The sequence below is a fragment of the Drepanopeziza brunnea genome (genome assembly GCF_022702325.1).
Source record: "Drepanopeziza brunnea f. sp. 'multigermtubi' strain 214-2 chromosome Unknown ctg11, whole genome shotgun sequence".
In the NCBI taxonomy this organism is placed as follows: Eukaryota; Fungi; Ascomycota; class Leotiomycetes; order Helotiales; family Drepanopezizaceae; genus Drepanopeziza; species Drepanopeziza brunnea.
The window spans coordinates 485,498-510,170 of record NW_027094074.1 but is presented as its reverse complement, the minus strand read 5'-3'; the positions used below and the strand labels follow the sequence as shown (position 1 = coordinate 510,170).

General features: G+C 47.9%; 4 protein-coding genes across 4 annotated transcripts; 1 reads left to right on the top strand and 3 right to left on the bottom strand.

The window, feature by feature from the left end:
* Positions 1 to 3,060: 3,060 nt before the first annotated feature.
* L3040_006429 (uncharacterized protein) lies at positions 3,061 to 3,835 on the bottom strand (the record flags this gene model as incomplete). The annotated part of the gene is made up of 4 exons (XM_066154112.1): positions 3,061 to 3,088; positions 3,233 to 3,261; positions 3,319 to 3,510; positions 3,596 to 3,835. 4 exons carry the CDS (start codon positions 3,833 to 3,835, stop codon positions 3,061 to 3,063), a joined length of 489 nt encoding a protein of 162 aa, XP_066011097.1.
* Positions 3,836 to 12,031: 8,196 nt separating this feature from the next.
* L3040_006428 (uncharacterized protein) lies at positions 12,032 to 18,963 on the bottom strand (the record flags this gene model as incomplete). Its single annotated transcript, XM_066154111.1, has 4 exons — positions 12,032 to 12,235; positions 12,289 to 17,658; positions 17,857 to 18,607; positions 18,788 to 18,963. The coding sequence occupies 4 exons, from the start codon at positions 18,961 to 18,963 to the stop codon at positions 12,032 to 12,034; spliced, it is 6,501 nt and encodes a 2,166-aa protein (XP_066011096.1).
* A 1,127-nt stretch (positions 18,964 to 20,090) lies between these two features.
* Positions 20,091 to 21,101, top strand: L3040_006427 (uncharacterized protein; the record flags this gene model as incomplete). Its single annotated transcript, XM_066154110.1, has 4 exons — positions 20,091 to 20,175; positions 20,366 to 20,446; positions 20,492 to 20,527; positions 20,587 to 21,101. The coding sequence occupies 4 exons, from the start codon at positions 20,091 to 20,093 to the stop codon at positions 21,099 to 21,101; spliced, it is 717 nt and encodes a 238-aa protein (XP_066011095.1).
* Positions 21,102 to 22,479: 1,378 nt separating this feature from the next.
* L3040_006426 (uncharacterized protein) lies at positions 22,480 to 24,410 on the bottom strand (the record flags this gene model as incomplete). The annotated part of the gene is made up of 4 exons (XM_066154109.1): positions 22,480 to 23,403; positions 23,498 to 23,784; positions 23,851 to 24,236; positions 24,289 to 24,410. 4 exons carry the CDS (start codon positions 24,408 to 24,410, stop codon positions 22,480 to 22,482), a joined length of 1,719 nt encoding a protein of 572 aa, XP_066011094.1.
* Positions 24,411 to 24,673: the final 263 nt, after the last annotated feature.

Sequence of the window (24,673 nt, the reverse complement as noted above, 5' to 3'; positions counted from 1 at the left end):
AATAGAGAGACGAACGACAATAAGCGACACAAAGGTCAACAATCCAAGGAAAGACAAGGGGAGACGAGGAGAGACGAGGAGAGACGAGGAATGATGAGGAAAGATGAGGAAAGATGAGGAAAGACGAGGGAAGACGAGGGGAGACGAAGGGGACGAAGGGAGACGAGGGGAGACGATTAAAGACGAGGGGAAGGAAGAGTGTGCAAAGGGAGATCGAGGAAAGGCCGATACCTGCCCCATTGAAAGGGGGGGGAACGGGTTTATATCTTCCATCAAGGTGGGCAAGAAGGGAACTAGCACCCAGAGGTCACCGTCGTGGGAGATGGGGCTCGCACGTCCATCGTCGATATTGAGAGAGTCCGTATAGACTAAGCCTCCCCCCTCCACTTCTGATTAAAGTGGAGTCTCTATATGCTTAGCTATCATCCGGACGGGAAATAAAGATCAAGGTTCCAGGTCGTAAAAGGTCAGAAGAAGAAGATTGTATGTCTTGTCGTGCCGAGAAGGGCTGGTTCGTCAATTATACTTCTACCGATACGAACTGCTGACAAGCTAACCAACACAACCTGAACACAACCTTGATTTCTGCGGTATGTACAACTACATGATCAGTACGTGATCTGGCAAGTACTTTTGACGATTGGAGATGCGCTCGACTCGCTATGGTATATCATGGGACTTTATCTTACAACAAAAAGATCAGGTATGTAACAAATCATCGTATATCCTTGCTTAAACATACCACGGTACAGGCGTAATTATTACCCCTTGAGGGTGCCTCAAAAGTTTAGTTTCCACGATAAACCCCCTGTTTACCTTATCCTTAGGGGGTAATACTTACGCCTGGGACGTATTATAGTTGTACTAGTAAATGACGATACGAGTTGTAGTTGTTACCCTTGGAGATTAGAGCCAGGTATAATACGTTAAGACACCCTGATAAGAGCGCTAAGGAGAAATACTACGTCGCAGGCGTAAGTATTACCCCTCGAGGGTAGGGAAACAGAGGGTTTAAAGTGGAAACTAAACTTTTAAGGCACCCTCGAGGGGTAATACTTAGGCCTGTACCGTGGTACGTAGGGGGGGGGGGGGGGGGGTGATCATGAACCATATCGGATGAACGTCAATCTCGTTGAAGCTGAGAAGGGAATCTGGATCTATTGATCCGTAGGAGGCCGTCTCGTGTGTTCGGTGGATGAAACAAACTGCAGAGCGCCGACACGCTGCCTGTAGAGAGACTCACGCAGTTAGTTCCCCATGTTTGGTCAGAGATTTCCTATTATCAGGTCCTCTCCTCCATCGTAGATTCTGCTCTCTCTAAATATGGACTTTGTGGTACAAGATTTTCTCCGTGCCACATTGGAACAGATTCCAGGATAGTAAGCATTACGTTATAGTTGTACTTGTATAGCCTGCCAGACGAATGTCAATGAAAGGATACTCGACAACAACAGCAATTACAATAACAACAATGACGACAACAACAATGACGACAACATCGACAACACGAACAACCACCACTAAGTATAAACTCTGCGTACGGAGCATCGACCATACAGCTAGCCCAAATTCGTGATCGTGAAACCCAGATGAGGACGTGCACAAGTGGCAGTGAATTGTACGGAATGCAACTACCACGGTACAGGCCTAAGTATTACCCCTCGAGGGTGCCTTAAATGTTTAGTTTCCACTTTAAACCCCCTGTTTTCCCTACCCTCGAGGGGTAATACTTACGCCTGCGACGTAGTACTACGTACTAGTACGTAGTACTCTCCCCCCACCCATGAATACAGTACCGGTACATGTCAGAAGTATAATTTTGCAAGGGATCTTCCCAAGGCTAAACCAATCAACCTACGTAGTATAAGAATCCAGCCTTGAAAAGTATCTTTAGGTCAGTATTTAGTAGTAGTCTGTGCAATTGAGTTGACAGAGCTTCGAGCCATTAAGAAGCCACATGATCTGCGGGCCTTAACTGGGACCGACATGTACGTAGTATTCATGGGGAGAGAGCACAACTGCATTTGTGGGTACTGATGACTAAAGGTTAGAATAGAAAGATTACGACAAAGGCTTACTAGCTAATCGTCGGCTCGCTTAGGTGGGCTTCCTTACATCCTTTCTATACCTACTCAGAAGGGGCGCAAAGCAGATGTTGTATATCTGTAATTAGGTGTGCACGTTCGATATAGATAAATTACACCAATCATTCATCTCTCTCTCTCTCTCTCTACGGACGGCATCCTTATCGCCCCCCCCCCACCTTATGCGAAGTAGCTACTATTTTTAAATCTCGATGCTACTTAGTTGTAGATACTTTCCGATATGGTTTTCACGTCGGATCTCGAGACCTGGGGATGGGAATTCAGCCTTGTGGGGGCCAGTCCGCTCAGTCTGGGAAGTTCGGATCAGTCCGGATCACTCCGGATCACCCTCGCATCTGCGCGTTTGCGAAGTCCGAGAAGCTTCATCAATCACGAAGGGGTGGAAATCTTGGCTGGCGCAACCCTATCGTGTAACGCACGTAGTACATCTACTACGTACGTAGTACGTATAGTAGTACTACGTAGTAGTACAGATACCTAAAGTACCACGTTACAGGCCTAAGTATTACCCCTCGAGGGTGCCTCAAAAGTCTAGTTTCCACTCTAAACCCCCTGCTTACCCTACCCTCGAGGGGTAATACTTACGCCTGGGACGTAGTAGTACAAACTACAACTAGGTGCGGTACTCGTTTCAGCGTGGCCACGGTGGCACGAGCCACAACGTAGCAAGAATCTAGCAGTAAGTACCACTCCTGGGGCGATACCCTCTTTCTTTCACCGAGGGGGAAAATGGTACAGAGATTTCTATTTCAAAGGTCATCGAAAGCAAATGCCTGGCATGATGGGAGCCCCTTGCAATTTCACCCGCTTTCCCTTCCTCGTTGACAGTCACATAGGTACCGGTACAGCTTTTTGATGCATTGATGCGGAAGCTTTTCTTTTCTCGAAACAGGATTCTTGATGTTTCATTTCAAATATTTATGCTTATGATATTGAGTCTATAGAAGCCCCTCTCTCAAACCTCGCAACCTGGGCCAGGTTCCCTACACCAAGTTAGACGCAGTACGATACATGGCAACAAACCGATCTTGACTCATCTCCACCCTCTATCGCTTCGCATTGCGGCAACAGCAATCGAATACGACGTCTTCCTCATACATATTAGGGATTGGGTGTCTGTAACTTACTCTGGTGGCATTTGCTCTCCGGCGTCCCACTGTGCGACAGTTAGGGGATTGTCCTGGAAACAGGGGCTTGCTGAGTGCCAACTTACGTGCTCCGCGATGCAACCCTCCTGCCATCTGAAGCGGTCAACGATCGTTCCAAAGTCGCCGATGTAGTTCAGCCATCCCTGAGGGCTGCGCCATAGTGTACCGAGGACCGTAGGTTGAGTCTGGTTTGCCCAGCCGGGAGACAGGATCGACCACGCCGAGTCCGACCCGTTCTGGGCCATCGGGTTGTGGTTCTATAGCAACGCCATCGTCAACAACCCCACCTTCTTCGCGTCACGTGGGGTTTGGGCGAGAGAGGCTTGGACAAGGAGGACTCACGATGTAGTCTTCCCTGATGAAAGTGAAAGCTTTGACAATGTCCAAGTCGAAAATGAATGCCTGAGCGAAGTCGTTATGGCGAAGCTCAGTCTCTTCCGGTGTGATACCGGGGATGGATGTGCACGGTGGTGGCTTCACGAGCTCTTCTTGTCGTGCGTGGACAGCAGCAGCGTTCTCGGCCGGGGCCGCCAGAACAGCAAGTGGCGCGACGAGCGCTGAGAGAAGGAACGAGGCGTGCATATTGTTACAAGTAAAGGAGCGTCTGGATTGCACAGCAAGTGGTAAGACAAGTTTGCTTCATTATCGACAGAGGTGAGTCGGAAGGGTCATATATACTCGAAATCTCTCTCCTGCTATAGATATGCCACCGGAGCATGAGTTCTGGGATTCGTCATCACCACATTCTTGTCGTACCGGCAGTTGGGAAGAGCGGTACGGGAGCTCTTGTGATTCAGGCGGTGCATAAGGAAAAATCAATTCATTTATTTATCTCCGACGCCTTGAGCCTTATAAGCGAAGCTTAGCGAAAAGCTAACCGGTACCTGGACCAGTCAGGAGACCAGCTCACGTTTAAATCCATAGCAATGATCTTTGCGGAAGGTGCCAATCGTTCGACAAGCCGGTCAAGATCATCATGAGCGATTTCCATAAACTCCGTCTCCGAATGTTGATTATGCGCGATCGCGTTACCACCCGAGCCAGCAGGCATGTGTCCACGCGGCCGCCAGCAGCTCTTAGTAGTAGCTCTACCATACTTGACAAGACATATTCTGATCGCGGCGCCGCGAAACCCCCTCTGGATTAGGGGTACGTGAATATTGAGACCACGCGAGGTAATGGTTGATTCGACAATACCTCTAGGGGCTTTCTCACTACGAATCCCCGAAATCGAAGGCAAAACCCTTGTGGTCTCGCACTTCGTAGGACTTTCGTTACTTCTAACCGTGCAGCAGCCATGAATTCACATTCAATTAAAGCGGGGGAGAGGTAATATGAAAGAAAACAACTGCTACCCCACAGGCGTCATAATCACCGCCCGAGGGTAGGGAAAACCAGGGACCAGGGGTTTAAAGGTGGTGTTTGAAGCTTCTGTGCCACCTCCAAGCGGTAATTATCCGTCGAAAGCTGATTGTGAGCAATAGGAGAGCTACGATCGTCCGAGGGATAGAGTAATAGATACTTAATGGAGCTGGAAAAGGAAGTTGAAAAGGGGTTCTCGAAAGCCAAGCCTCCCGTAGGTTTTTCAGACGTAAGGAAAAAGCTTCGCAGTGCAGACTGAAAGCTCTGTTTGACTTCAAAAAAATGGATATGATGCAGGAACCACGTTTGCAGTCCAGTCGAGAAAGTGAACACTGTCTGTATCCCTTCATAGGGACCTGTAGCTTTTGTCAGACCCTCCGCGACTCTTATGAGAGGCCCGTAACACACGCAATTTACAGCATAGAGTCGTTAGTCTGCATGTCACATCGGAGGCCATCTCTATCCCCTCCGCAGCCTCATGACTCGGTAGAGAAAGACGGATGCTGCGAGGTCCTCAGAAAATAAACATTGCTCGATCTGTGGAGTGAGCATATCCATAGGGATAGATAGGCTTGGAAGACTCTTCCCGAAAATCGTACTCCGTAAGCATGAAATGCCGACAAGGTTCACACCACGCGTGACAGACTGAGTGCTCGTCCATCTTCGAAGTACCCGTATAGACTGGTTTAAATGAGTCCTTGGCAAGCCGTGCGCGGTGGAGACGGTCATCGGCGATAAGTGGCCGATTAGCAGGAATTGATGACTCAGAAATGCCAAGTATCAAAATCTATAGCGTTTGAGCAGCTAAAATGAAAAGAATTGCATTGCTACTACATATCAATATGCTAATATATCTTTGCTTACCTTCGGAACCCTCGAAAAAAGCTCTATTCATAAGAGAAGTTAGGTTAATAATTAGCTTATTCTTAAAGAAACACGAACTAAAAAAAATCTATAACTATAGATCAATTTTAAGCAAAGGTCGGATTAAATATATACGTATATTCAAACGGAATCGAGCTTAACGAATACTTAAAGCCTTTCTAACGAAAATGAAAACGCTAGTTCAGCTTTAAAACAAGGCTTAGAGGTATAAAATCTCAATCCAACTCGAAAAAAGAAGATAGTTGTAGTGAAGTGCTTTTTTTAAAATGTAGGTTTAAATTTCTTAATTTAAAAAAAGATCTGATAGTATAGAAAATTGAAAATATTCAAATTCGCTTGATTCTTGACTTATACAAGTTTCTCGACGTTGGACTTTGCTAGCTGAGTAATCCTTTTTTCTCGCTTCTCTACTTGGCTGGCTCCACCGCGCACGGCTTGCCAAGGACTCATTTAAACCAGTCTATACGGTATCGCCAGGAGGGATATTTAACGGGTTGGATCCAAAATTAAAGCCTGATGAGACTCTACTCTAGAAACCGCAGGCACCCCAGGCAGACAAGACCCGAGGCGTGCCTTGATTAATAGTAGTGATGCCATCACGGTCTCTCCACCGGGGAAATAAACAACCTTTTAAAGTTGGTGGTTGGGTGCGTGCCTCCATCGGCTACTTACTTGTTCCGCCGGCCGGTGGAGAACACGATGCCCACGTCACCGCTGTGGAGGGGGGGTCTTAACTAGCGGCGGGCCAGCCACCGACCGACGGACCGACGTCTCGCCAAAAAATATATTGCAATATATATCTTAACAGCAGCATTTGCTCCATAAATTAGGAAGCCTAGCTTCTCATCTTTGATGGTCTAACGGTCATGATTTCCGCTTGTCAGCCGACAACGCGCGGGAGATCGGGGTTCGACTCCCCGTCAGAGAGGTTCTCTAGAGTTCATGTCCCTGGAACGTATTTCCAGACAAGGCAGCCAATCTTTTTGGCCTTTTTCTAGACAAGATGCCCTCAAATGACCAACCTAACAACTCCATCTCAGTGCCATAAGCAAAGGCTTGCTTTTTTTTTTTTTTTTTTCAAATCTACGGTATACCAACTAACTCCATCGTGCAATAACAAAGCCGTCGTTCTTCACGCTCAAGAGTAATCGTCGGTTACCTTGCATTTAATTTGTAAAAAATCCCGAACTGGCGCAGAAGGCGGGACAGTAAAATTTGCCTCTTTATAATCAATAGAAAATCAACCAATCAACATATCGTAATTATTTCTGTATATAAAGATGCACCGTATTGAATTCAACGGTAAACAATGTATTAGATTTTAATTACAATTTTATTATTCCTTTCTTGTGTTGAGTTGAAGTAGTAAAAATAGTACTTTTGATGTGTACTTTTCGATTTTGATAATGCGTATATATCAGAACTGCCGCGTACATACTAGAATAAGCGAGGAACACGAAACTCGGACTTTTATTCAAACCTATCAAAAGAAGACGTGCATCATTATCAACTTTTACTTAATAACTGATACCTTTAGCAATACAACACATTAAATCATTTGTTTTCGATCTATGGGACGTTTCTTTTTTTTTTTTTTTTTTTTTAAAAAAAAATAAGGTTGTGGTTGTGAAGATATTCGCAGCAAACAAGTAAATTTGAATTATTTGGGATGGTTTTTAGCTATATTTTCAGTACATTTCAATGTATATTAGATCACCACAAGTGAATGCATCTTTACCTTAGAGGCAGGTAGGGAATTTATTTAAACCGTCAGCTGATAATTCGATGACGGTCTCTTTGAAAGACGATCCCAAGAGGTTGGCATAGTTACCTTACGTAGTGGATCACCCTCGGCCGATACTTCAGATTGAATAGAATGTGAAAATAAACGATTTGAATTAATCTAAATCGTAGCTAAAAGGGAACTATTCTCATCGATTAAACCGTCTTTCATAAGAGCTCGTCTTTTTGACAAAGGATTATTATTAAAATAAGATCGTCTTGGTCGATCAAATCGTCGTTTATAAAAGTCGGTCTTTTTTACGAAAAGACCGTTTCCGAGCGTTTTCAGACCATTTTACGACCGTTACTATGGCCGTCCCCGAATGTAAAACCATCTTTGAAAACGAGAATTGGAAAGCAAATGATTTCTTTTTTTTTTACTATTATTTACTAGTCTATCTTCTATTACACCACCCCCTTACCACACCACCCCTGCCATAGTCGAAGAAGGCCCATCGACGCGGCTGAACCTTTGCTGCATCGATCGATTCCGATTATAACAAATTTAAAGCGTTGATATATATAGGTATATATATAAGCCGTAGCAGCGATACCGAGAAACATCTTAGCATCGAATTTATTAAATTATGATTAAAATGATTTCATTTGAGAAATGATTTTTATCTATAATTATATCTCCCTTAACATACCACGGTACAAGCGTAAGTATTACCCCTCGAGGGTAGGGTAACCAAGGGGTTTAAAGTGGAAACGAAACTTTTGAAGAACCCTTGAGGGTAAATACTTACGCTTGTACCGTAGTACTACGGTATTAGTTATGGCCAGCGAAGACGGATTTCTGAGCTTGTACGTGGCGCTGGCTACGAACCTGCGATATTCTCAACAATATTCGTAGAGCCGATTAGAAAACGCACCTTTTTCGAAAGGTAATCGAGGCGATGCACTTTGATGCTAGCCGTATTTTTCGTATCTGCCGACGGAACGAACGACGATTAAAGATACGAAACAAGTACTACAACATACTCTTTCGTACATAACTCGAACCCGACCTTACCGACTAGCTCGATGACTCTATCTGACGACTGAATTCGACCCTTTTTCTCGAACCCGATACGATGAGCGGTATTCACGATCGATTATACAAAGACGCTAAAGGAACGAAGTGGACACGGTGGCGGCCTGGCTCTCGGAACTCTCGGGATTGCTATACGGTGGAGGAACCTTTAGCAAAGGCTGGCTCGAGGACGCTTACAACTATAATCGAATACGAATACAAGAGGTCGGACGAAAAGAAGAAGGAAGAAGGATCTTGGTCGGATACTCGATTGAATGGTCGGAAAGACGGTGTGTCGAGCTGCTGATAACTAGTCGCAACAAGAGGCGACCGCAGCAATTGACACTTTCCAACTAGATTTGCCGTTAATAGGAAGCACTGAGATACATTAGAGCTGCAATACCGCGGGATCAGAGACCCGGGACTCTACATCGATCTAGCTTTTTACTTACGGGTTTTTGCTTTATCGATATAGATAGACTTTGTATTTAAAGAACTATTCAATTAATTAAGATACCACTTGCCTCTGCGGAGTGCGTATAAGTGGGACCTAACGTCGGCACGCCATTATACCCTTAGGGAGGTGGTAAGTCGGATTCCTTTTTAGGACCCGCAATAGGCGTTAAAACAATACTACTACTACTACTACTACTACTACGGTACTAGTTATAGTACGGTAGTCGTGGTGATGCACATACTCCGTAAACAACAAAAGTATAGTTTCGCGATCTACTCCGGAGCCTTGAAAAGTGGTCCGGAGTACGGATTAGTTATCTTTCGTATATACTTCTGCTATTAACGGTTTACGGAGATATAGCGACTCTTAAGCATAAAAGGTCTACTTAAAGATCGGAACAATCTCGCAACTCTTTACATAGTAGTATATGCAGTAAACAAGCACGAGAGCTACCTTTTCTTTAATTGCTTTCCGCAAGCTCCGAGCTAAAGGACCTCGCTTCGTAACGGTCACGTATGAAAGGCAAGCTTCCGAGGCCGTTGTTATCAACATAGCATGAATTCAATACAATAGTAAGAAATACGAAGTACGAGGGTACAGCGGTTAAGTGTCGTAACCTTCGTCGACCCTTAGCTACTTTCTTTAATTTAATTAAGTTCTATTAAAATGAGGCTCTTTAAAATTCCGTGCTTAGCGATCACGTTATTGCTTAAGTAGGTTAAGAATAGTAGCCGTAAGTCGACGAAGGTTGCGACACTTAACCGCTATACCTCCGTACCCTTAAAAAAAAAGGGATGTACAGATAAGACGTACCACGGTACAAGCCTAAGTATTACCCTTCGAAGGTGCCTTAAAAGTTTAGTTTCCACTTTAAACCCCCTGTTTTCCCTACCCTCGAGAGGTAATACTTACGCCTGCGACGTAGTATCTTTCGGACTTTACGATAAAGTATAATATGACAAGTATGCTTTCAAGCTTTAGCCTAACCGCAAGTTCCGTAAAATCTACGGCCCTCCGGAATCTATCGTAGAAACTTCACAGAATGATGACGCGTAAAGTTGTTGATTCCACAAGATAGCCGCACTGCCGGTATTTGCAAGGACGACTTTTAACTAGTGTAGATATGTAGGATTAATTACGGCTATAGCATATTTTCGAGATCGATTGGCTTGCCGCACAGTCAACAAACTGATTAGTGACGGTAAGAAACAAGGATCAGACGTTATTGCTAGCCCCGCGCAGTATAAGGTAAGTTTTCCGGGTTTAGCGGTATAGTATTCGTGGTATTAACGCTACAGTATACATCACTCTTATACACGAAGAAATAGTAGTAGTTATCGAACTATTTCAATTTTTTAAAACGAGCTTATCAGTAAGCTTATTTTTAAAAATATATAAACGAAGATAGCTATAGGACGGCCATACTAGGACGGTCCCAAGCTCGGGAACGATGAAAAAGTTGTAACTGGTACTGATTTTAGACGGTCTAATAACCCGTCTTCTTTTATAAAAGAAGGTCATAGGACCGCTCAGATGACCCCCTAACTGCCTTTAAGGTATATTTTCAATTTACATTTGTCAAGCAAAGTTTTCTAAGCATGTAAAATTTTTATTTATTTATATTTACATTAATAGTTGTTGTTTAATGAGTACCGGTAATATACCGTTATTTTCCCGCCTTGGTGGTGCCGACTTGCTAGCGCAAGTCGGTCAATTCCTTCGAATTAAACTTAAGGAAACCGACGATTAGCCCCGGAAGTAGTCAATCAGTTATACTTTCCAAATTTTTTGTCTCTAATATCGAAAGGCTTTGCATTGTAGCAACAACTGCTCTCCAGCTATCTATCATATCACATCCATGTATCTGCTGTGGGTACAACTAAACCGACCAACCGATCCCACTCCTGCACCATTTACCGAAGAAAAAAATTCGTTCCCAAGAGACGTAAAATGAGCCAACCCAACCAGCCCCAAGTGATTAATTAGAAATACCATCTATCCATGCGATCTTTCCTAAGCCCTCTCTACATATACATGACATGACTACATGCATACAACGCCAGCGAATGAACTCCAAAAGGTGTCACGAAAGAGCAAAGCGTTTTTGGCCTCGTGAGATAGGCCCCCCCCCAACCCCCCTCTGCAAATTCCGCTTGTTTGTATCAGAGACTTTTTTTTATTTTTATTTTCATTTATAAATTTTTTGGGGGGAGCCTGAAGAATGCTAGCTAGCTCGCGGTGTGGGTGTCGGTGTGTGTGTGGGTCGTTGAATCTTGATAGCCTACTAACCAGTGAAGATGGAGTGTGTGCGTATAGTTTCAATGCAATAATGGCACAGTCAGACAGACCGACAATCGGAAATGCTCCATCGCTAGGCAAAAGAGGAAAACTCCACAGAGCGCCCCTCTCCTCTTCGTCGAGGGAAGAGAAGGAAGGGAGCCCCGGCCGGTGATGGTGGCTGAGCTGAGCCGAGCCCAGCCGAGATGAGTTGCGGAGGTGAGGTTCAGAGGGAAGGGAAGATTGCAGTGGCATGCATAGGTACCTATATGATAACACATCAAAGAGCTTAAAGATAAAGAGAGCAATGGCTCGAGTAAAACGAAACACCTCTCTCTCCATTCTCCATTCACACACCGCCACCTGGCTGGCTCTCACTCCACTCCGCTCCACTCTACTCACACTATCCTAGACCGAATTATTATATATATTATATATATATATATAGCACACAAGACCGACCTTCCTTTCCGAGCATCCCGCCTCGGCCTCCCTGCTCCTCTTCCTCCTCTTCCTCTTAGTAGCCACCGAATCGATCATTCCTCTATCACTTCAGCCCCCCTTCTACCCTACCCCAAGTGATCATAACCCGTTGGTCCTCCTCTCAAACACCAATATCTTTCTAAACTCGGACTGGGCATCACAAAACAAGCCATCCAAGATCCACAACAAGCAACCACATATGAAAAGCATTTACAAAACGCACGCCGCAACCACCCAACCACAATAATCTCGTTGCCCAGCGGAGTGACAGCAAGATATGACGAGTGCATAAATGCAAATATGCTATACAATCCCATGCGTGAATCTGTTTGTTTATCAATACAGCCCTCGTCGCCAGTTGAGTCCCGCCAGAAAATCAAAACACCATGCTAAAGGTCCCAAAAAAAAAAGCCCCACCACCAAAACAGATTCTACCCAACGCCGAACACGGCGCTCGCGGCCCACCTCTGTCCGAGTAGGTTGTTTTTGTTGCTTAACCCGCCTCAAGTGTGATGGGCTAGGGTCTTGCGATGCGCTTCGACCGCCTACTACTCCCCTGCGGCGGAAGATCGCCAAAGTGGGCTTTATACCGTGCCAACTCCTTCAGCTGCGCTTCCAGCGCACCCATGATGTCCTCCATTGGCGCCCGGAGCTGATTCAGATCGCCGAGTGGGACTTTGCCGATTGCGAGGTGGCGGGTGGCGAGGGTGGAGATGCAGGTCTATCATAATATCAGTCAACCATCTTCTTTTCCTATAGCACAAGGGGACATACCTCGATCCGAGCAACCTGATGCGTCAAAAAATTAACCAAAAATCTGTCCGTAACCTCCCCGCCCTTGTACTTCATCTTCTCCAGCATCGCCGTCTCAGGTGGCTGCAACGCAACATCATGTCCCTTCTCCGCCTCCAAACTCGAACACAGCATCTCCAGCCTCAAGCTCACATTCCACAGCGCCCACACACATTCCGTATCAATAGTAAGCTTGCTCTGCTTGGACAATGCCACCGGGTCTTCAACTTGGATCAGCTTTTCCATCTCCGCGATGCGTTGCTGGTGATGGATGCGTCCAGAAAGCGCGTGAGGATACATCAGGTAGATATATTCGGGATTTTCCAGTCCTTTGAGTTTGCGCTCACCAAGATCTTTGACTTCGAAGCCTTGGCTGGAGAGGGAGCGGAGCTCGCGGCGAATGGATAAGGATAAGACATCATTGTCAAAGGCGTCTTCAGAGCCCGTGGAGCCTAAACGGTCGCTCTCGCTGTACGTTTCCAGACAGCGCTGGATTTCGGAAATGAAGTCCGCAGAGACGGTGATTTGACCACCATCTGCTACCGATGAGATACGAGAGGCACGGTTGACCATGGGGCCGAAGTAGTCCATACGTCGAGTGACGGGGTCGTGCTCGCATACTGGGCCTCCCCAGTGGATGCCCATTCGCACGCTTAGACCTTTGAAGATCAGAGTGTGGTCGTTGTCGTAGACTTCTTGGCCTAGGGAACTAGAAAGTACTTCGGAGGGCCATTGGACTTCTAGCAGGGCTTGCTGGACGGCAAAACACCAAAGAAGGGCTGAAGTGGCGGTTGGGAAAGAGACCATGAATGCATCACCTTCTGTCTTGACTTCGTAGCCCCCAATGATGCGTAGCTGGCGACGCATGACCTCGTTGTGGAGTTTGATTGCGGATCGCATTGCGCTTGGGAACGTTTCCCAGAGCTGTGTTGAGCTTTTGATATCAGTGAAAACGATGCTGAGATCCCCGATAGGAGCCTGGACTTCCGCCTGAAGTCGACGAAGCCCAGAATCCTCGACAGTCTCCTTCTTCTTGGTGCGTCTGGCGGGTGCGTAGCCAGAATCCTCGATTATGGTATTAGGATGAAAGAGCAGACTTTGTACTCGGTGCGGCCGAATCTGAGCCCGTTTCTTCAGATCACTGACACCCATCATCATGACCATCAGCTTATTCGTAGCTCCAAAGGCAATGGCATAATCCCTTAACCTCTGCGCCGCCCTCATCAAATCGTTACGTTCCAATCTTGCAATGTCAACAACAAGTTCAGGAGACAAATACTCCCAAAGCTCCCGCGAGGCAACCAAAATCATCTCATCCTGTTCTTTGACCGTGACCTGCGTAATGTGAGGTGCAGCTTGCACAGCAGGCATGAGCTGTACATAACCGAATGCACGTGAAACCCCCAAGATATCATTGAGCTTCCCTTGTCGTGAGACCCAACCACCAGCGTCGCGGATACGTTGTCGCTCATTTGGCTCCGCAGGGTCATGCTTCCTCGTCAGAATGCGGTGACCTCCCTCAGAATGAATGAGCATAGCTTGGGCGTCTCCCACATTGGCAACATATAGCTCGGACTTTTGTAAGAACAGCACTGTTGCCACACCTCCAGAATTCAAATCGGCTTGGTTCAGGACTGCAGGTGCAGCTGACCCTCGGTGGGATAGCAAGGATCTCTCTTCAGTGTGCTGTGTTGCAGCTGTAGCCAGATCTTTGTTGAGAGACAGGAAAGCTCGCCTAAGCGCATCTGCGGGAGTTTCATTGGACGTCATGAGTATCTTCTTCAACTCCTCGGTGAAAATAGGAATAAAGTTTTCATGGAGATACTTGGCAATCTTCGAGCCACCGGCAGACAGTGCTTGCCCATCAAACATTCCAAGTAGGGTCTCGGTCTCTGACGAATTGAACCGAGGGACGACCATATCTATGATCGACAGATGCTCGTTACGACCCAATGTATCCGCCATCCCATACGCCAGCTGTCCGGCAAGCGAGCCTGAAGTTCGAACTCTGCGGTCTTCAGTCTCATCTGGCGTTGTGGGAATTGTCAGTGTTACATCCATCAGACCAAGAATCCTCAGCTGTTGCAAAGCACTGAAGTCTGTGAGGTCGCGAACATCTCGACTGCCCGCCCCATTCAGTGATGAAGGCTTGATCTCGAGACGCTTATTTCCAGACAGATTCAGGTACCTCAAGTTAGTATTCCAGTTCCAATTCCAATCGTATGGCCAGTTCGACACGTTATACTTCAAAGAGTTGCTACCGCAGTCAAGCACAACCAGTCTGTGTGCTTTGCCAAGTTCGGCTGGGAGAGTCTGGAACTTATTGCCGTTTATATGCAGAACCTGCAGGAGACTGAACTCCTCGAAGTCATCGGCCGGAAGCGAGGTTAGTTCATTACCGGACAAGTAAAGCTCCACTAGTTGGGGCCAGCTTTTGAGTGTCCTCTGCGGCATGTCGTTGAGGTCATTGTATGACAGGTTCAAGATGCGTAGCTCAGGTAGCATGATCAACTCGTCGAAAACGTCATCGTCAAGCTGATTGTCCGCCAGGTAGAGGTGCTTCATCGAACCAGCAAAGGTGTTAAGCAATCTCGCTGAAAAACCCGAGTCTTTTCGTACTAATGTCTGCGTCCCGATGGTATCCTGCGACGCGCTCCTGGACACGACCGAGGTTTGTCGACCGCCTTTTCCATAGACGGATACCAGAGAACTCTTTCTATCCGGTCCACCTGGAACAGGCGAAGGTGAAACACTGAGGAGTCCACTCGATGCTTGGCTAGGCCTCCTTTGATCAAAAGCCTCCAGCGGGCCCAATTCCTCAAAGCTCGAATTATTCGAATTCTGGCCAGGACTGCCAGTGATCCGGCCTTGCGAGACCACAAGAGAATCACCGGGAACTTGAGGCGCTCGGGAAGCTGCTTTAGGGAAATTGTCCAGTACGTTCGACGAGATATTGAGCGTCTCCAGTTTGCAAGCCCACCAAAGCTCCATAGGCAGTTTCTTCAGATTATTCTCCCGGACATCAAGGAAGCGCATTTCCGTGAGGCAACCCACCTCTGGCGGAAGACTGCTCAATGAATTTCTAGCGATGCTGAAGTGCTCTAATTTTCGTAGCTTGCCGATATGACTTGGAAGGGAGACGAAGTGATTCTTGTCCAGAACAAGCTTAACAAGGTTCGGCATCTTGTCGAAGACAGCATCCGGAATATGGGCTAATTTGGCATTCGACAAAATGAGAGTTGTGAGTGTTGGGACGGCATTGAGAATCTCAAACTTGGTCACAGGGTTCGAGTTAAGTCGCAGCACCCGGATTCTGGTAAACTCGGACTCGCAAACAGAGACGGAATTATGATCTGCAGATATCTGTTCGACCCTGGGTAGCTTGGCGATAACATCGATACTGGAAAGTGCGTTGTAGCGAACATCAACTTCCTTCATGTTCAAAAGTTGTCCAAAGGAGGCTGGAAGAGAGCCATTCAGACGATTGTTGGTAATGACGAACCGCTCGAGATTCCTGAGCTTGCCAATCTCGTCGGGCAGGTTTGCGATGCTGTTAAAACTCATATCGATATCGACAAGACCTTCGAGATCGCAAAGAAACTCCGGGAAAGAGTCCAGAAAGTTGGAAGACATGTTTAAAGTCCTCAACGACTTGAACCCGCCGAAGTAGGTCGGCAAACTCCTCAGTCGATTATTTGCTAGTTTCAGGCTGATCAAGCCCTGAAGTCTGGAGAGCTCCGCATGTTCAAGTTGCTCCAGTCTGTTATTAGACACATCGAGTATGGTAAGCCGGCTAGCTCGGCTAAGACTAGGAGGGAGTTTCCATGCTTCGTTGTTGATAAACTTGATGTCGCGTAGATTTTGACACGACTGAATAAAGTCCTTAGGCAGGTCAAGGGACAGATTCCGAGACAGGTTGAGGGATATGATCTCAGAAGCTTTCGAATAGAGTGAGATGGGGATAGTGACTAGGTTGCGGCCAGACAGGTCAACATGGCTATACTTCTGCACCCGTTGCACTCCTGGCTCATTAGTCACTGTCGCATAGCCGGTCGCTCTCGCAGGAACAAACGAGAATCGACAAAGATAACTGTTGTCTTCTCTCCCTACGTCCTCAATTTTGTCATGGGCCTCGTAACCGGCTTGCTCCAGCAGCCTCTTCTGGATGACCACCGGCCTTTCACCGGCTCCCAGAATTCTTTGCAAATCGTGCTTCTTCATCACAATCTGATAGTTTTCCAGGCTGTCTGACATATACGTCTTCCTCCCGACTTGACTTATCACTTCCGTAACCGTAGAATTGAGAGGAGTAGATAGGGTAACGAATGTGCCATCAATCCTGAAAATTCGAATACAAAACGGTAAACCTTTCTCTTCAGCCTTCGGCGGGATTCCAGCTTCGTCAACTTCAGATAATCGCGACATGTTATCGTCGTCGACCTTTTTCACCGCCCAACTGTCCGGCGCGTTCCAGCCCAGACCGCCAGCACTCTCGGCATCGACTTTGGCCTCATCCTCCACATTGCCAACAAAAATGCTGTTATCCAAAGGCGTCAGCTGAGGCGGCTTTGCCAATATACCCTCCATGTTCGATAGATTTGTATCCAGGCTGAAAACAGATCCAAGAGTATTATCACGCCTCCCCTCCACCTGATCAGCTGAATAGTCCGTTTCATCTGCCACTTTAGACTTCCCCCTTAGAAAAGGCAGCCTAGTCAAGGTCCCTTGCCGTTGCGCACTAGGCCGTGGCGATGGTAGGCCATTGTCAAACCTCGGGAGAGTGGTATCTGATGATCCTCCTAAACTCACTTCACGACCCCATTGTCCGAACTCGGCAGGCCCGTAGCTTCTCCCGTTCGATGGAGGTGTGGCGAAGGCGCGAGACGAGCGTGACAAATCCTTTAATCGAGACTGCGGCTCCTCCTTATCCTTTGCTTTTCGAAACCGTCCCAAGATTCTCCTTTTCGTGGATCCGCCTGTAGGGGAAGTCGATCCGTCATTCGCCGAACCTTTGCCTATGGCTGTCTTGCCGCTCCAAGTGCTCGATCCACTCGGTGTCGGGCTGACTGGTCTTTTCGCGAGACTTAAATTTGAGGAGTTTCCGATAGCTGTACCCATGGAAGTCGGCGCCCGATCTGCATACCTCGAGCTCATCGCCGAACTTTCCCTACTGATTGTGGGTCGTAGCGGTCTTGTGTCCTCGCTGCTTCTGTTGTGTCGATGGCTGGGCAGGTGCCCGGAACGTTGAGAGGTTTTCGGCGGGACCTGTGGGCTGTCGCCGGTTGTATATCTTCCTTTGTCTGGTCCTGAGAGTTTTTCGCGAACTGGTGCCTCTCCGTACTTCGGAATGTCCTAGGCTGAGATCAGTATTCGACGATTGCCAGAGAGTATTGAGATGAAATGAAAACGCGTCGGAATGGGTATTGCAGCTCAAAGCTGACGAGTGCCTCCTGCTTCAAAGGAAATCCCAGGAGGGAAACATCGACCGAGACAATATCTCGTAGTGCAGGAAAATTTTTCTGTGTATGTAATTGAATAATAGGAACTGACCTTAGAGTCCTGGTATAAGAATGGAACCACATCACTGGAGGGGATCGGTGATCGGGGACGTGATGGGCCTGGCGAGGCGTCTCTCTGTGTTTTGTCTGTCGCAGAAGAAATATTCCTTTCCCTGTGACTGCGAGCAAATGAATGCGACCGAGCCTCCTTCCCATGAGAAGGAAGGCTCGTATCAGAGCTATCTCGGCCTGGAAAGTCCTCGCCAAAGAAGGTTTGCAGCTTTTTATGTATGCCCTGTCGCGATACACTCGACTTCGAACCCTGACTGCTGGCCGTCGCCACACTAGCGACAGACGGCCGCCTCTCGTCTTCAAAATATGAACGGTCTGTATTCAAATCGCTGGGATTCGCGTTCCCCGCCACACCCATCCCCGACTTGAGGCCGGGTGAAAACTGAGAGCCTTGCGACAGGTTGTCGCTGGAGTCATTGTAAAAGCTGGTGCCGAAGGCGGTGGTGGGGGAGGTCACGATACCGTTCGAGTTGGACATCCACGGAGCAACTGGATTCGCTCCCAGCGCCGTCGGGGGCTGTTGTTGGATCTTCGGGATGGAGCCGCTTCCGGTTTCGAGGACTGCAAGTTCGCGTCGGTAGTTGGCAAAGTCGCTCATCCTATGATCTTTCGGGGAAACATTGGGAGACGACTGCAAGGACGGGGAGAGGGCGCTTCGTGGGCCAGCAGACGTCGGCGAGACTTGGGCATCGGGATCGTCCTCGGTCTCGGGCGCGGTCTCAGTGAGAAGCCTGGGAGCGCGGTGCGAGTACCCGTCAGTAGATGAGCATGTTCGCCGCAGAGGAATCTGGATGAGGTGGGGGAATTGGGGGGGAAGGGGGGGTCGATTTGACGACCTAGGGAGAAAGAAAGGTCGAGAGAGAGAAATATATGAATATGGATGCGGATGTGGATATCTGGAACTCTCTCACTTGATTCTGCCGTCTGCCCTCATTGTCAGAGGGCGGCCTCGTCGCGGCGGGCCACAGAAGAGCAGCGAGCCTGCAGTGGTAGCAGCAGGTCCTTTGATGGTCTCGGTACTTTTCCAGCTGCCTGTGCTAGACCTTGTCGCAGAGCTGTCGCGAGGCGCTGCATCTTTCCTGGTCATCATGGACTGGGCCGGGACGCGCCGCTATGGATCAGCCATGGGGTGGGGGATTGGGGAACGGGGAACGGGGTAGAATAGATGGAATGGGATCGGTAGTTGTATATAAATATGTATGCGATACGATGCGAGGGCGAGGCGAGGGCGAGAGCGCGACGGGTTGGTGTTGTTGTTGATGTTGTTTGATATTGATACTGATGATGATGTTGTTGTTGTGGAAGATCTGAAGAGCCCCGTCTGAAGGCGATCATGCCTCTTAGCCAAACTGTAACCACCACAACTCGATGAATCGTGAATCGAGGCGACAGGAGAAGAGAGAAAGGGTATTCGGGCCGATGACCATTTGTCGGCATCACCGGTTAGGGTTGTAGTACAACTAGATTGGTGGTGCATATGTATGAATACATATACTACTCTATAATACATATACAATGCCCATTTGCTACATAAGTACACATACGCAATATAGGTAATCCAAATGAATTCCAAATAAAATGCTAGCTCACCTACCTACCTAGATAGCTATAGGTCGGTAGGTACGTAGAGCTCCTTCACGGTTCAAAATTGAGGCTGAGGTGGTAGTCCATAGCAACTTCATAGAAGGCAAATACACAGGATCCTTTCTCCTAGCCTACGGATATAGGTACCTGTTCGACTTTTGGCCTCTTCTCGCGCCACTCGACACTCGACACTCGACACTCGACGCTGTACAATGCAGTTCATGCCATTTCCCTGCCGCCGCCGCTGCCGATGCCGCTGCCGCGCATCCTGAAACGAAACATCCTTCGGGCATGCACTGCACAGAGCCTCCTCTCCCAATCGCCACCCTTCCTGTCCATCACGTGGTTAACGGTCACATGGCCATTATAATGATTTGATAGCCAGGTATTCGATAGCCAAATTTGGCAAGTCTCGTCTCTTCTGGTGGAAATCTTTCATTTCGATTCATTCTCACATTTCATTTGTACCGTCGTCCTACCAAGAGTGTAGAGTACCAACACATCACATGTTCGTTAGGCTCTGTTCGCCCATCTAGGCTCGGACCAAGTTTTCAAACGCAACCGCGTTAATCGCCTAACAATATCAATCACATCAATATCAACATCAATATCAACATCACAACGAACAAAATGATAGATGAAGCTGGGCATCCGAGTATCCTCAATTCAGTCGCGTACTGTTGGACCGAGGCAAAGCAGGCTGTCCTTCAATGCCGTGGGTCCAACCACCTTGACTCTTTCCAATCAATCACCAAGCGCAGCACCGCATCAAGGGGCCGGCTCGCCCGCTTGCCTCTTGAAATCCTCAATAAAATCCTGTTCGAGCTCGATGTTGAAAGCCTTGGCTCCATAAGACTTCTCAATACTTGGTTTAAAGACGTTGTTGACTCGCTCCCGGCCTACAGAGCACTCGCCATATATGCCACGCATGCCCTTCGGGCTCTCACGGTTACCAACATGCTCTCCCAACACAGTGTTGGACACTTGTACGATACTCTGACCAAGAGCCGGTGCACTACATGTTCGATGAGCTTGGGACCTTTTTTGTTTATCCCAACTGGTCGCCGGTACTGCTATTGTTGCATCAAAACTCATCCCCACATGCAGATGCTGACATACACGTCAGCCAAAAAACTCTTCAGGCTGAGCAAAAAAGCCCTGAAGCAAATTGCAATCATTGCCACTGTTCCGGGAACTTATGGATTGTCCCGAAAACCTCACAAGAGACGGACTCGAATTGTGAGCGTAGACGCGGCTACCCAGCTCGCTATTATGATTTACAGTAGGGATGTAGCGGAGAGTATCATAATGGATTGGTACTGTACCCGGCATCCCGACCCGAACAATACTCTCCGCTTCATGGCTTGTACTCCATTCCCGTACCTAGATGCACAACAGCATCGTAGCCAAAAGCTTGTGTACTGCCATGGATGCGAGTACGATTGGTACACAAGTAGTGAGGACTACTCTCCGGGCTATTCGCCTATGGATTTGTTTATCAAGCAAGGCTCTTCCTTCACAGAGGACAAGTTTCTTGCTCATTATGAAGAATGCGGGTCCGCGAAGATGCTCTACAAGGAGTATATTTTGAAAGGCAGGAGGCTAGAGGAGTCCGTCACAGGCAGAATTTTCCGGACATAATTGCGACCCTTCAGGATAGAACCTTTACTCGAAATCTCTCACAATATCAAGGCCTCCATTTCACCCCTTTCACCCTCAATCACTGTTATTGAAAAGCGTAGCCTGGCACGAAGTCAAGCAAGATGAGGAGACATCCTTCACCGACATAGAATGGGAGAAAAGGATAGGACGGTTAGACTCCACAGAGCCAAGCGATAGCTGGCGAGATGGTTCTGTTGTCAAACATGCCTTTTGGCATTTCGGGGTGAGAAGGAAAGACGGAGGACCCAGGTGACGCATGAAAAGGCAAGGAGTAAAGGATCAAGCAGTCCTTCAAATGTCAGAGACAAGCCACCATCTCACGACATAGCTGTTTAATCTCGAGCTCCTATTGACCTCTGCTGATTACCAATTACCGGTTTGCACGCCACTCTCCGTCCTGAGCAGCGGGATAGGTATCGCGGTTCTTCTTGTGACATTTCCAATATAGGAGTTTAGGAAGGCGGGCATAATTACGTGCATCTCCTAGTCTAGTCTCAGGCTCTGGGGATCTCAGAGCCCAACAGGGCTCACAGGCTCATTCATGTATGGCAGGCAGCTTGGGAGTCTGCCCGTCCAACCCCAACTACCCTTAGTCTATGGTCATATACCACAAGCAAGACGATTATTATTACATGGCAATATATATTTATATCTCTACACCCCAGAAAAAAAATTTGAGCTCTCCCAAGCCATCTACAAGCATCACAACGTGATAATCTATACACCGACAATGACCATACACCGTATCAGGAGGTGGACATACGTGAAATATACTGGCCGTACGTGTGAGTGGCTGCAGAAAACGCGGGATAGGGCTGGCTAGATGCTTTCCTATTTCTCGTTTGCATATCCCCTTCCCCCCCCCCCCCCCCCCCCCCCCCCCCCCCCCCCGGAATTTTCTTGCCAAGTGCGGACCCTTCACGGGAGTCTGATTCTCCTTCCACAGCCGCCTTTTGACGTCCTCTCCTCTGCCACATCAACCCGTTCTCAGATATTCGACCGACCCAGTAACTTTTTTCCACGTACATGTAGATGATCAAAGAGAAAAAAGAAAAAAAAAAAAAAAAAAAAGAAAAAAGGAAGAAAAAAAAAAGATACCTCTTCCGTTCTTACATCTCTAGCCACCCGGGACAGAACGGCATACGAGGGAAAAGAGACGGTGTGGAGAGCGAAAACTCAATACAATACTGAGCGACCAAGGTCATTCGCGAACGATACCTGATATCCGTTCCCGCTCAGATAGAGAGAGGTAATCGTTTAAAATTCCCCCATCGTGGACCATCAGACTGATAGAATTGCTATTTTCCATTTCTATCGCTAATCAGAAGAAGGGTGGGGGAAGGGGTATGTAATAACTTCACAGGTCTGCAACTTCAACTTCGGCCTCGACCTTCCACTTTAAAGGGTTGCCTTTCCCCGTATGGGAGAACATGTCTTCCAAATCACCCACAGCCAGGCCACGCTGGGCCTCGCGAGATACCCGAATCTGTAGCCTGACACCGAACTTGTCGCCCTTCTTTCCCAAGCTGCTGCTCGTCGAAGCTTTGAAATTTACGAGCTCGTCTAGTGGCTTGGTAGGAAACGCTGGAGACAAGCTGGCCAGGAAGCTAGCGAGGGTTCCGATGTATTCGCACCACCACGCCGTAACATCGCCGACCAGGGCTCGAAGATTTTCGTGGATCCCAAGATCAACGCGGCCGAGATCGTTGCCCCATCGCGCGCACATGACCAAGGCGAGAGTGGCTCGAAGCGTGTGTGTCAACCCGGGCAGCCCAGCCAGATTTCCGGTGATGGGGTTGTGCAGAGCTCTGGCGGAGTTGGCCCCGTCAGGGTCGCCCATTGATTGCCATGTATTACTGGCGATGTAGTGCAGAAGCTCCGAGAGTATCTCGGGAGAATCCTTCGGCGTGCCCTCTCCCAGTTTCCGCACGACAGATTCGAGAATCGCTGGGTCTTGATCGGGAGTTGCGCCCGGTAACAAAGCAAGAGGGTTTGACTCTCGGACTGCGGGTGGAAGCTTCATATATAAGACCCCCTCCCGGTTTCCTCCGCTGCAGAAGATGACCCGTCCGATTTTGGGAATGGCTTCGACAAGGGATTGCACGACGTGAACGATGGCGGGAAACTGTTCCCTTCGGCGTTTCGACATTCCATGAATTTTGCCTTCTTCGGAATTATTCGCATCCAACATCTCTCTCCATTTGATGAATCGATGGCCTGGGACGATGTACCCTCCTATGGAAGGTATAGGATACGGCTGGATGGGATCGGTATGCATGAGCTAAATAATCACGGGGAAGGTCAGCAGTTGCCTATCTAGGAAGCTTTCGGGAGAGATCTGGGAGAAGGACAAGACATTCTTCCCCGTTACCTACCATGCTTCCATAACCACGAAATCCGCCTCCGCAAAAGTAGATTGTGATACCTTCCGAGCCTTCTGACTGTTCCTTGAGGCGTGGGAATTTCGTGACCAGAATTTCGAAGGTCTCTTTCATGCGTGCCCGCAATTCAGTCTTCGCACTCTCAGCCGTGCTCTGTGAGCTCAGCGCCATGGTAAGCTTCGCCGCCCCGAATGGCAAACTCGTTGCTGCTGCTGCCGCTAGCAAATCATATCCGCTTTCATCATCAGAGCAAACGTAGGTCATTTGGACACTGCCACCCCCTAGATAAATTTAGCTTCTATCTTGCGAGCCCCGAGGATGCGTAGGGGCTCTGAAAAGCTGCTTACCCAGATCCATAAATAGGCCGTCCACATTGGTATATCCACTCCTAGCCCCCATAGCACCAAATAAGCTCTCCATCTCGGGACTCAGTAAATCAACTGTTAAACCACTGGTTTTCTTGATCGCTGCCAGCATCTCGTCCCTGTTCTCCGCCGTCCTCATCGCCTCCGTTGCAAAGACATTGATATTCTTCTTTGGCACCTGGTAAGACTCGCAGATACTCGCAAATCTAGCCATGGTATTTGCTACTCGCTCCATGACAGTGGGAGAGAAGCGGGAGGGCGTGGATTCGTGGAGCGCATCATACAGCGATATGTCAGCCCGCTCGCGATATATGCAGTGCAGGAGGCGGGGGGTCGATAAATCAGAGATTGAGAATCGTATGCCATTACTAACATCATCAGAACTCCTGGTAACATTTAATTTGGGAGAAAAATACGTGCCTGCCCATGTCCACGAGTCCGTAAAGCTGGCTGGAATCATTGTCTATTGTGTACTGGGACATCTTCGTAGCGAAGTTGTCGATGGTTATTGTCGTCCCCATGTCTGAGTTTTCCGAGGTCATCTTGGACGATGGGATCGTGGTGTTGAAGCTGCGAAGAGGTTTGCGTCGTTGAAGAGGGGTTGTAGTACGACATTTTTAGAGTATTTCGTTCTCTGTCCCGCGCTCCTGCATATTCTAGGTTTTTGTGACGTCATATGCGGTTTTTTCCGGGGACATCGTTAGAGTTATGATGGTCTTTCACGATTAAATACATGAATTTTCGATTCACGAGAAGTACTGAAGATTCAAATTAGCAGGAGCCGCGATGCGGATTTCCGAGCTAT